Source organism: Leptonychotes weddellii, chromosome 5 (genome assembly GCF_054177405.1).
Source record: "Leptonychotes weddellii isolate Sample4059 chromosome 5, ASM5417740v2, whole genome shotgun sequence".
In the NCBI taxonomy this organism is placed as follows: Eukaryota; Metazoa; Chordata; class Mammalia; order Carnivora; family Phocidae; genus Leptonychotes; species Leptonychotes weddellii.
The window spans coordinates 146,520,631-146,532,179 of NC_138373.1; the positions used below are offsets into that span (position 1 = coordinate 146,520,631).

General features: G+C 48.6%; 1 protein-coding gene across 1 annotated transcript in view; it reads left to right on the top strand.

The window, feature by feature from the left end:
- ABTB3 (ankyrin repeat and BTB domain containing 3) overlaps nucleotides 1-7,372 on the top strand; it is a 284,577-nt gene extending 277,205 nt beyond the window's left edge. Inside the window, exon 17 of the mRNA XM_081822359.1 lies at nucleotides 5,209-7,372. Coding sequence (XP_081678485.1) covers nucleotides 5,209-5,418 — 210 coding nt within the window. The 3' untranslated portion in view covers nucleotides 5,419-7,372. The remainder of the gene's footprint in view (nucleotides 1-5,208) is intronic.
- Nucleotides 7,373-11,549: the final 4,177 nt, after the last annotated feature.

The following is an 11,549-nucleotide window of genomic DNA, read 5'->3' on the forward strand; positions in this document are numbered from 1 at the left end:
TGTATGGGGAGACCACACTGTGTCTATCCATTCATCTGTCATTGGACACTTAGATGGCTTCCACTCTTTGGCTACTGTGGATAATGCTGCTATGAACATGCCGGGGGGGGGGGGGGGGGACAAGTATCTGTTCAAGTCTCTGCTTTTAGTTCTTTGGGGCATATACCCAGAAGTGTAAGTCTAGATTTGTCTTACTCCAAAGCACAGGTTCCTAACTTTGTGTTTATTGTCTGGCCTAATAAATGTTTGAAATATGTGCAATAATTGTTGATACTCAGAAAAGATCTTCTGATTGGTCATCAGTAAATCAACAACTACAAGCTGTTTCCTACACACGCACACGCACACACATGCACGCACACGCACCAGGTATTTTAGTTAAGTGAAGGTTTTACCAAAATCTGGTTTCTCAGGACACGGTACATTTTTTTTTTTAAATCTTAAACTGATGACTTTGCAGGAAAGCATCCAGAGGCTGCTCTCTACCCAAGAGGAGAGCCTGATTATTAGCTTGTAGTTCTTCCCCTCCCCTGGCCATGGACACTCCAAGTGCCCTGTGAACCCAGCATCCAGCAGTGGATTTGCCGTGGCCCGTCCTCTTGACAGCGATCCATTTTAATCACTCCAGGCTCCTTGGCAAGCGGCTTCCGTAGCTCTCATATTTAATAATGCAGCCGGATGCGGTGTGAGCCCAGGCTGGGAATACACGTGTGCTGCAGGCTTTGAATACCTCTGGCAGGGAGCTCCCCCTTTGGCGTATACACCTTTGTAGCCAGAGCTTTGCCTTTTACACACACCAGCCACTGCCGCGGCCCCAGGCCACATCCTGCTGTGTTTCCAATGCAAAAGTCGGCCCCTCGTGATACTTGCATGGAGGGCAGGGCAAAGCCAGCCAGCCCGTGCCCTTTCTCTGTGCTGCTTCCCTGGGCTCTGGGTACTGCCCCACCACTGATGATCACATGCTGCCTGGATTCTATTCCTGGCAGACTGGGCTGCAAATTGAGGCTAGTTTAGTAAAAGATGGAAAAGAAAGAAACCAACTCTGGGTTTGGAACCCCAGGAAACACAGGCATTTACACGCTAATAACAATGCTCCAAATGTCAACGCCCTGGGCAACAATACCTCTATATGACATCTAACTGAGACAGCTGTGGAATCTTATACAGATGAGAAGACCATCCCATAAATGCATGGCTTAGCCATCTTGTTTTCCTCCGGCAAAGCTGTTCCAAACTATTCAGTCATGAAAAAGGGGTCCTGGGGGGGCGCCTGGGTGGCTCAGTCGTCTGCCTTTGGCTCAGGTCATGATTACAGGGTCCTGAGATCGAGCCCCGCATCGGGCTCCCTGCTCCGCGGGAAGCCTGCTTCTCCCTCTCCCACTTCCCCTGCTTGTGTTCCCTCTCTGACAAATAAATAAAATCTTAAAAAAAAAAAAGGGGGGGGTGCCTGGAGCTTCTGATGGCCCTTTCGGATTATCTTTCAACCTGGGAAAAAGAATAGGCTGGTTCATCAAATTGAATCTAAGCTAGTGCAGTAAGCTCAACAGTGCACTGTGCTAGAAAGAACACAGGTTTGGAACCCAGGGGATTCATTAGTGTTCATCGAGCACCCACTGTTTACCAGGAACTGTATTCATCAGAATATAATAAATTAGTAAGACATAGTCTCTGCCCTTGAAAAATTACAGTCTAGGGACAGAGGTCAGCAGACTTTTCTGTGGAAGGCCAGGTGAATATTTCCACACAGGCCATACAGTTGCTGTTTTACCTCCTCGACTCTGCCGCAGTCACACAAAAGCAGCCACAGACGATACGTAAATGATGGATGTGGTTGTGTTCTAATAAAACTTTATTTACCGAAGCAGTTAGTGGGCCAGATTTTGCCCACAGGCCCACAGTTTGCCAACCACTGGTCCCGGAGATGAGAGTCCGCACCCCAGTTCTGTCAGTAATTAGCTGTGTGGAGGTGGTCAAGGGTCTGATGTATAGTCACCATTGAATAAATATCACCAAATATAAATGTAAGTATTTACTGTTCTCCATTTACACTTACTGTTCTCCACTTACACTACCTTATGCTGAGTGACATTCGTATACAAAGTGAATGGCCAGGTGTGGTAAAGGGGGATGCTCTCTGTGTCCACAGAATCAAAGATAGGCAACTCTGAGCCTCAGTTTCCCTGCCTGTACAGTGAGGGCTTTTACTCTGTGACTCTAAGAGCAGGGTTCATGTTGAAAGAATGAAAGCGGGCGCCTGGGTGGCTCAGTTGGTTAAGCGACTGCCTTCGGCTCAGGTCATGATCCTGGAGTCCCTGGATCGAGTCCTGCATCGGGCTTCCTGCTCGGCAGGGAGTCTGCTTCTCCCTCTGACCCTCCCCTCTCTCATGTGCTCTCTCTCATTCTCTCTCTCTCAAATAAATAAATAAAATCTTTAAAAAAAAAAAAAAAAAGAAAGAATGAAAGCATTCCTAAGATCTCTCCCAGCCCCAATGTGAACATTGGGTGGTAACAAGCCCTCTCACCTGATAAACCTCACCACATCTTCTGGATCTCTCAGAGACCTCATAATTACCTGGTGCCTCTGGTTCATTCCCTTCATTCTATAACTGGGGAAACTGAGGCACAGAAAAGTGATTTGATTTGCATAAGGTTGCACATGGTTTTTATACACAGAGTTGCCGTTGGCTCAGTGAATTAGCACATGGCGTCAGTGAGTTCATGGTTACAGGCGTGGTCCTTCTAAGGGCCAGTTAGCTGGGCTAGGTGCTTTTTTTTTAAGATGTATTTTTATTTATAGGCGGGGGGAAGGGGCAAAGGGGGAGAATCTTTAAGCAGATTCCCCACTGAGCACGGAGCCTGATGTGGGGCCCAATCCCACGACCGTGAGATCATGACCTGAGCCAAAACCCAGGGTCAGATTCTCAACCAACTGAGCCACCCAGGCGCCCCTGGGCTAGGTTCTGTAGATACAGTCAGTTCCCTTTCTCCCAGCCTGGCCACGTACTTTGTCCATGTGGGTCACTGGATACCAGTTGGTGAGAAGGAGAGTGATAGTTTACATTTATAATGACAACTAGCAGTGAGTGCTGACTACAGTTGACCGTTACCCTGACACTCCTTGCATTATCTCATTCAGTCTCAACAACAGACTATTAAGTAGGTATTATCATCATCCCCATTTTACGGATAGGAATTTTGAGGCAAAGAGAGATTATATACTTGCCCAACAGCTGATGGCTAAAGTCATAAATCAGGAAGAAAGGAAGGAAGGAGGGAGGGAGGAAGGAAAGATCCCAGAGTCCCCTCCCTTAGCTCTGCCTCTCCTAAGTGTGACAAATGACAGAATCATGCCATAAATCATCCCAACAAGACTTGGGATGCTGGTGTCCTAATTCTCATTTTGAAAATGATGAACCCAAGCTAGGGGCCAAGTGACCCAGCCCTGGTCACATATTCAGGAAGGTGGGGGAGCCCCAACTTGAAACCAAGTGTTCCAGCTCATTCCACTGAAACCCTGTTGGCACTGCTCATTATCATTGCACCATTCCACATCTACCAACTTAAAGTGCATCTCTAGTTTAAAGGACAGGATATTAGGGAGTTCAGAAGAATGATTCAGCATTTAGATGATTTAGATAATTCATCTAAATAAAGCAGCAGGATGTCATCTCAAGGGGCACTTAACAACTTCTGAGCATCCAGTTCATTGTGATAGACTTACAGGCTTTGGAAACTGTAGAAAAGGTCTGAAGACAGCCAGCCGACATATCCACATTTACTTCTGTGCCTCAAACATGAGTCCCTCCACCAGGCACATGCATGCAGCTAAATACCCACCCTCTGAGTAATGGTGTCAGGCTGGAGGCAATGTCTTGATGGTTAAGCACACAGCCTTAAGGATTGAATTACCAGGGTTCCATTCCTGGTTCTGCCCTGGACGCACTGCATGATTTTTTTTTGTAAGTTACTCTCTTGTCCGTTTCCTCGTCTGTAAATTGGAGGTGGTAATACGCCTGCCTCCAGGAAAGTTGAAGATTAAATGAGATGATGCACGCGAAGTGCCTTGCAAGGTGCCTGGCGTATTGTAAGCACTCGGTAAATGTTCACTGTGAGTCTGTTACTCTGTTAGTTAACTGTTCACTCATACATTCAACAAAGCTAAGTGTCTGCCATCTGCCAAGCCCTCGGCTTGGCCCCTGAGCTAGGTCAACATAATCCCTTCCCCACTGGCTTAGTCTGTGAGGAACCCCGTCTCTAGATCACTTTCTCAGCCTCGGCACTGACAGCTTGAGCTGCAGGATCCTCTGCGGCAGGGGCTGTCCTGTGCATCGTGAGAGCTTTAGCAGCATCCCTGGCTTCCACCCATTAGATGCCGATAGTACGTACATCATCACCACCACCCAGTTGTGACAACCAGACTGCCTCCAGGCTTTTCCAGATGTCCCCTGGGAGGCAAAATCACCCCTGGTTGAGAAACCACTGCCCTAAATCCGGGGCATAGGTCGTCCGTGCCCACTCGGGATTGCTGTGAGAGTCGAATGGGCTAATACTTGAAGAGCTTAGAGCTGTGTCTGCAACTCCATTCATGTGCGGGTTAGCTACCGTACAACAAAGAAACGCAAAACCCAAAGGTTAAACCAGTAAGCACTTTTCAGCCCATGAGTCGACAGGCTCTCACTGAGCCTGGTGGAGGGACTCATGTTTGAGGCACAGAAGTAAATGTGGATATGTCGGTTGGCTATCTTCAGACCTTTTCTACAGCTTCCAGAGCTTGTAAGGCTTCTGTCTTTTGGTCTCCACGGGCCTTGCTTCTGAAGTCAGCTGGCTGGTCCTCTGTGCTTGGCTCTGGTGACCCTGGCTGGGCTCTGTCCCTGTCTCCTCTCAGTTTCCTGGAGCCGCTCACCCTCCAAGCAGGCTCGCCTGGGCCTGTTCTGCTGCAGAGCCCGGGTTCTGAGCAAGAGCGCAAAGTCCACACCTGGCCTCTTAAAGCTCGCTCGGGATTGGCAGCTCTCACTGCTGCCCCCTGCTGTTGGCCTGAGGAAGTCACAGGGCCAAGCCGCGGAGAAATGAGCCCCAGCCCTCTAGGCGAATACAGGGCTGTTGTTGTCGTCAGTCTACCTTCACGGCTGTTCTCCACTCATAGGCATGCAGGCAGCCAGGTGCATTTCAGAAACATAATCTCCTCCTGCTTCCTGTCTCTCTCCACAGTTCCTTGGAGTCACAGAGCTCTCCGCGTACTGTGAAGGCTACTTTCTCAAAAACATGATGGTCCTCATCGAAAACGAGGCCTTCAAGCAGCTCCTCTATGACAAAAATGGCGAAGGGACAGGCCAGGATGTGCTCCAGGACTTACAGAGGACGTTGGCCATCAGGATTCAGTCAATCCACCTGTCCTCTTCCAAAGGTTCTGTCGTATGAAACGTCCAGAGCAGGGAACGGTCCCCGGGGACTTTCCAGATCCTGCTGCTGCATCAGCTTCACACAAACACATACCGAGTTCACCTGGCGTCTGTTTTTGGCTAGGCCAAGGAGCTGTCTACTGCCTCAGCTTCTCTCGAATAAGCAATTTCAGCTCCCGTGCGTTCCTGTTGAAAAACAAAGGACATGCCACTAGTCAGATGGCAGTGGGGCCCAGCGCGCGAAGGTCAACATGGGGCAGCCAAGCCAAGCCCATCGGAAAGCACCCCTGGGGCGGTCAAACACCCATCGCCGGGACCACCGTCCAATGGATGGATTGAGGACTAAAGGTCGTCTGGGTTGCCGGTTGAGAGCCGGAGAACGTAACTGGTCTGACCCTGACGAGCGTCGTGTTCCCATGAAGGACCTTCGTCACTGCAGTTCAGGGAGAGTCAGCCATGGTAGCGAATTCGCGAGACTGTTACCAATAGCGAAGAAATAATTTGGCAAATTTTTAGGGGTGGGAACTTTTTAAAATGTTCATAACAAAACAAAAAAACAGGGCAGCCTTGTAGTTTAAAATCTATTTCTAAAAGCTTAACAGTTCATTTTCAATTGAGTTGTGTTTAGGGATCTGTGTTTTGAGTTTTGTTTTTTGTTTTCGTTTTTAAAAAAACAGTAAGTTGCAGGTCTATACTATATAAACATGCATTTGACAAGATATTGCTGATAGTCTATACAAGGTAAAATAATAATCTTGCCTTAGTGATCATGGTTACACAGAGAGGTGCACTGCCAATAATTATCTCTAACCTGATAGTTGAAAACAATGTGCATGCTAATCGTGATTTCGGGGTGAGAATAAAACACCCCCACATAACAAGACATGCATTTGCATGGGCCCGAACCAGTGAAATGTTATGTTTGTGCTTCATTTTTGCCAAGGTAAAAAATGTTCCATCACTTCTTGCTAAAAATCCATTTGGTGAAAACTAGAACATATTCCTTTCCTTTAACAATGATTCTGGGATGCTTTTGCAGAAATGTGTTCATAGATGATGCTGATGGGGGGTGGGGAGGGCGCACGCCAGGGGATTTACTGTTAATCCCAAAGTTTTCTCTGTATTCTCAGAAGATGTTAATAGTTTGTTACTAGCCAGATAATATGACTATGTTAGATTATTTTTAAAGATGAAACATGTACGATAGGAAGGATTCTTTCTGTATTCTGAGAGTGTACAGTTATAGGGTTATCTGTAATGAAAGTTTATATCGACAGGGTTCCGTTTTGCTCTGCCATATATTATAAGCAAAAGAGATTGGTGAAGTGCCACAATATTCCAAGTAATTTTTGAGTTGCTGCCTTTTTTTTTTTTTTCTTGTCCGTTAATTTGAAACCTAGTTAGAAACGAGAATGACTTTCAGCCTTTGGGGTTGGCAAAGTCTCATGGGTAAACCTCTTTCCTAGCATGCCTTTGCGAAGTCGTGCCCAGACCCTAGACTCTAGAGAAGCTGCTGTTACCCATCGTACTTGCTCCCTGAGCCACCGTCCAGAGGACTAATGCCAAGTTACATGGGTGTGACCCATGGAGCGCCTGGGCCGCGTCTGCCTACATCATTGGCCCTCAAGTGATTTGGATCCACGAGGCCTCTCTCCTACTTGGTCATTTGCAAACCTCCCCAGGCCCTACCATCAGATGAAGGGGGGGTGGGTGGGGGGAGAGCGAAACTGCCTGCGGAGGAGGCCACGTTCCAGAAGATCCACAGCCAGTGTGTGAGTCACCGCTGCCTCCTTCCTCCTCTGTGTTCTCAGAAATGCTGTATGATGTTCCCTTCACCACGACTGACTTCCCCGCGAATGTCTTATGCTAGCTGGGGGCCTCTGGCCTCCGAGTTGTGCAGGGGCAACTCCCGACGGGCTTCTGTTATAGTCTGGTGTGTGCTTTCTCTGTCATTAAATGATTTTCCCAAGCCGCGCATCGTGTGTGTGGTACGAGCGAGCTCTTTCCCGGCAGGTGGGGCCTGAGAACTTCATTCAGTTGAAAGACTGGAAAATGTGGCCCTGCAGAAAGAGTCGAGGAAAATGAAGACACGAGGTGAAAGACGGGCTCGTGTCGTTGGCAGTGGGCCGCCACCTGTCCGCTCTGTCAAGCAGAGGTTGGTGTGCAGGCTCGAGTCCCCGGGGTCTGCATACACCTGTGGGTGCCCCCCCTTGGAGGACTTACAGGCGCCACCACCCCGGCCACTGGCCTAATGCAGCTAATCGGCCTGCAGAGCGTTTAGCTCTGGCTGTCACTTGCGTGCCTTAAGGAAGCTTTCTGGGGGGTGGGAAGATGGAGAAAAAGAAGTTTTCCCCACATGGCGTGTCTCCCACCGAGGGCCAGCCTGACTTGATGTTTGTGGTGGCGGCAGCATCTGGGGTGCAGGGGGGTCACAGAGGGACAAGCAGCTCTCTTCTTGGGTATCCTCATCACTGAGGTCAAACCAAGGCCCCACCTGGTCCGCTCTGGCCCAGCCCGGGGCTGGGTGGAGACTGATATCCCCTGGCTCACCCACAAGACCTACAGGAAGCCAGGGCAAGGAGGCCTGGGCCAGGGAGGCCCAGTAAACTGCTGACCTCACTAGCCCCTGGGCCCTGCTTAGCAGGCAAGCTCTGTTTCTTTAAGAAGTATCCGAGGGCCGGGGGCCAGAACTCTGAGTCAGGCCTGGAGAACAGAAGGTCGATTTATTTTTGGCCCTGCATCACCCTCTTGGCCCTGCATCACCCTCTGTGTGGCCTCGGGTGAGTACGCCATTTGATTTATTCCTTTTGCAAAGATCAAGTATATGGTACGGCATTTGCCTTTTACTTCTCTGACGGGAGGCTTTGTCGTTCAGTCCTTTGTCATTCAGTCCTTAGTGAAGCCCGTAGCATATGAGGCCCTTAACAGCTTGAGGGGAGAAGGCTGAGCCCACCTGCCCGCCACAAAGCACCCTCCACCCCTTCCACGGCTAGGAGGAATTGGAAGGAGGGTGTGCATGCAGCCACCTGATTAAACACAAAGGCCCCAACTTGGCTTCTGCGGCCCCCAAAATGCCCATGTGTGGTTGGTCTTGTATATACTGTATTTAAATGTCATCCATGCTTCCCAAAAGAAGGAGAAGCCCACCCAAAATGGGGATCAAGGTGTGAGCTCCCATCACGGGAGGCAGAAGCTAGAAGACAGCGTAGTCACCCCTCAGGGTCCGGTTGGATGGAAGGGCTTCTAAGATCTTCTCCGCCCCTGAGATTGTTTAGTCCTGTGATTCCGGTTCTGTGGCTTGCGTTGTTTTTCCCTGTGAAGCCCCAGGCCAAAAGTGTTAGTCCAGCTGGGCCTTGTTTCATCCCACCTTGTCTATCACTGCGCCGTGTTCAGGCAGGGTGGATCCCACACAGCCGTTGGAGAAAATCTTTTATTTCCCTAGTCCTGGGTTCCCTGTCGTCTTCAAATTCCGCGCTCGCTCCCTCTGCCCCCCGCTTGGCAGTCGCTAGCTTGAGTCACAGACGAATGGGCGCAGATCCATATCACACCACTCTAGATCCCTTTCCGACTGGCCCGACCAGACACACTGCAAGACGGTTTCCTGGGCTTCTTGGCTTGAGGGTTCCCATCAGGGAGATGCCCAGCCATTGCCAAGCTTCGGGCTGCAAGCTGGTCTGGAAACGTTCACGTGTCCAAGCCAGTACAGTCCCTGGCTAGCCCTGAGACACTGGACAAGTCACTCACAAAGTCCAGTTTTCGTTTATCTCTTCTGAAAAATTGGTGTAAATATAACTAGTTAATAGCATCGTTGAGAAGATTAAGCAAACTATTTTGTACAGGCCCTACACAGTAACAGAGAAAGGCACTTCCAGACTTGTAAGACCCAAGCAGAGGGAAGGAGAACCTGATGAGTCACACAAGGAAGGGAGGGTTAACAATTCTGCCCTTCATTCCTTTTTTTAAACTATTGTTATTTAAATTCAATTTAGTTAGCACATAGTGTATTATTAGTTTCAGAGATAGAATTTAGGGATTCATCAGTTGCATATAAGACTGAGTGCTCATTACCTCAAGTGCCCTCCTCAGTGCCCATCAGCTGTCCTTCATTTCTAGAACTTTCTACCGCAGCCATTCCCAGGGTGGTTTGTGATCTCTAGGGTCGTGCTACTTGTTCCAGGGAATGTGGAGAACTTCTCCAAAAACAGCTCTATTGCAATCCTAGTTCCTAGCATGGTACCTCACACAAAGTCAGTGATCAAGAAATGTTTAAGTCAATGGAAGCCAAGTTCAACTAGATTTTCCTTCATATAAGTACTGTAAATATTTCATATAAATACTAAATATAAGTACTAAAAATGCTTTCACGCTATTACTATATTTGCTAAATATTAGAGTTGCAGGGATTCGCTCTCCCTAACTCCTCATCTACTCGGTAACGTGAGACTCACATTTGTGACCCATTTGACGTGAGTCCAACGCCCCGCAAATGACCGAGCAGGGACAGACCCACTGGTTCGACTCTCAGTCCAGGGTTGGGGACCATGGCTGAAGAGGAGACAGGTAGTCACAAATCCCCAGGGGAAAAAAACACCAATTGTCAATTCCAGAAAATGCCAGGATCACTGTCCTCAACAAAGTGGCAGCTAGCCCTCGTCCTTTCCTGCCACTTGAGTATGTGGACCCTCATGCCCCACCCCTCCACTGAGAAATCCTCCTGGTGAAACTTCACATCACCTGTGTCCCTCCCAACCTGGCCAGTGCCTTGGGTAAAACAGCATGTGTCTTGGACAGGACCACCGGGAAGCTGGTAGGATGCCTATTTTTTCACACTCTTTAAAAATAACCCAGCAGATTTTAAACTTCCTGCTTGGTAGGAGAAAATAGAACTCGTACTCAGCAATCACGTTGCACATTAGTTCCCATTACTGATGAGGCAGTGGGGTAATGAGTGCCCTATGAAAGGACATGCCTCCAAGTTTAGCTCCGAACATGAAAAGACAATCTATCTGCGTGAATAGGCAATTAAAAGAGATGCCCTGTTGGCATTGATGCGTTCTTTGGATGTTGCTTTCAGAGTTAACCTCGGATGAGTTCTGAATTTTAATGCCACCTCAAAACTCTGGGATGAAGAGCTGCCAGGAGAGTTGGCAGGTGGGTGGAATGGAGGGGCTCTGGGCTCCGGGCTGGGCACCAGATCCCGCCTCCAGTCCTGTTGCTGCCATCGACTACTTGGTGACTTTGGCTGGGCCCCTTCTCCATTCTGGACCTACTCTAAATGAAAGCCTTTCTGAGCTGATGTTCTGTGCGCCTAGACTGAACATGTCATGCTCCTCTTGCTACACTCATGTATTAGAACCTTGCGGTAACAACATTTAGTGGGATAGAACATTCTGGATTGCATCCAGGAGGACTTAGGTAAAGGAACCTCAGTGTACAATGATGTCTTTGGTAAAAGAGGCAAGAAATCAAGTAAAAGCCTTACAACAAGGCTCCATGGATGTTTTACGATGAGGATGCATCTCATCAAATCATAGCCTCGTGACCACCATCTCCTTTTTGTTTTGTTCTTTTCGCTTTTCGTTTTTAAATAATTACAGATTCACAGGAAGTTGTGAAGATAGTACAGAGAGGTCCTTGTACCCTTCACCCACTTCCCCCCAGTGGAGGCATTTTAACTGTCTCTAGTACGATATCGAAACCAGGAAATTGACATCGGCACACTGCGTGTGTCTAATTCAATGCCATTTTGTCACGAGTATAGATCCATTTTACCACCACCCCAATCACTGCTCTGCACCACAAAGGTGTCCCTGTGCCCCCCCTTCCTAGTCACTCCCACGCCCTTCCTCCTCTCATACGATCCCAGCCCTGGCAGCCACAGAACTGTGTTTTACCTCTACAGGTTTGTCATTTGGAGAATGTTCTATAAATAGAACTGTTCAGTAAGTGGCTTGCTTCACTCTGCACAATGCCCTTGAGATCCATCCAATGATGTTGCAGGTATCAAGAGTCTGTTCCTTTTTATTGCTGAGTAGTATCCCCCCCGCCCCGTGTCCCATGTCCTTTTAACCAAATGCAGGCGTGTGTCAGGAAGCATGGCAGTAAGACAGCTTGGCTTTGACGGCTAGTTCTCTGCTTGTAGCTCCCAGA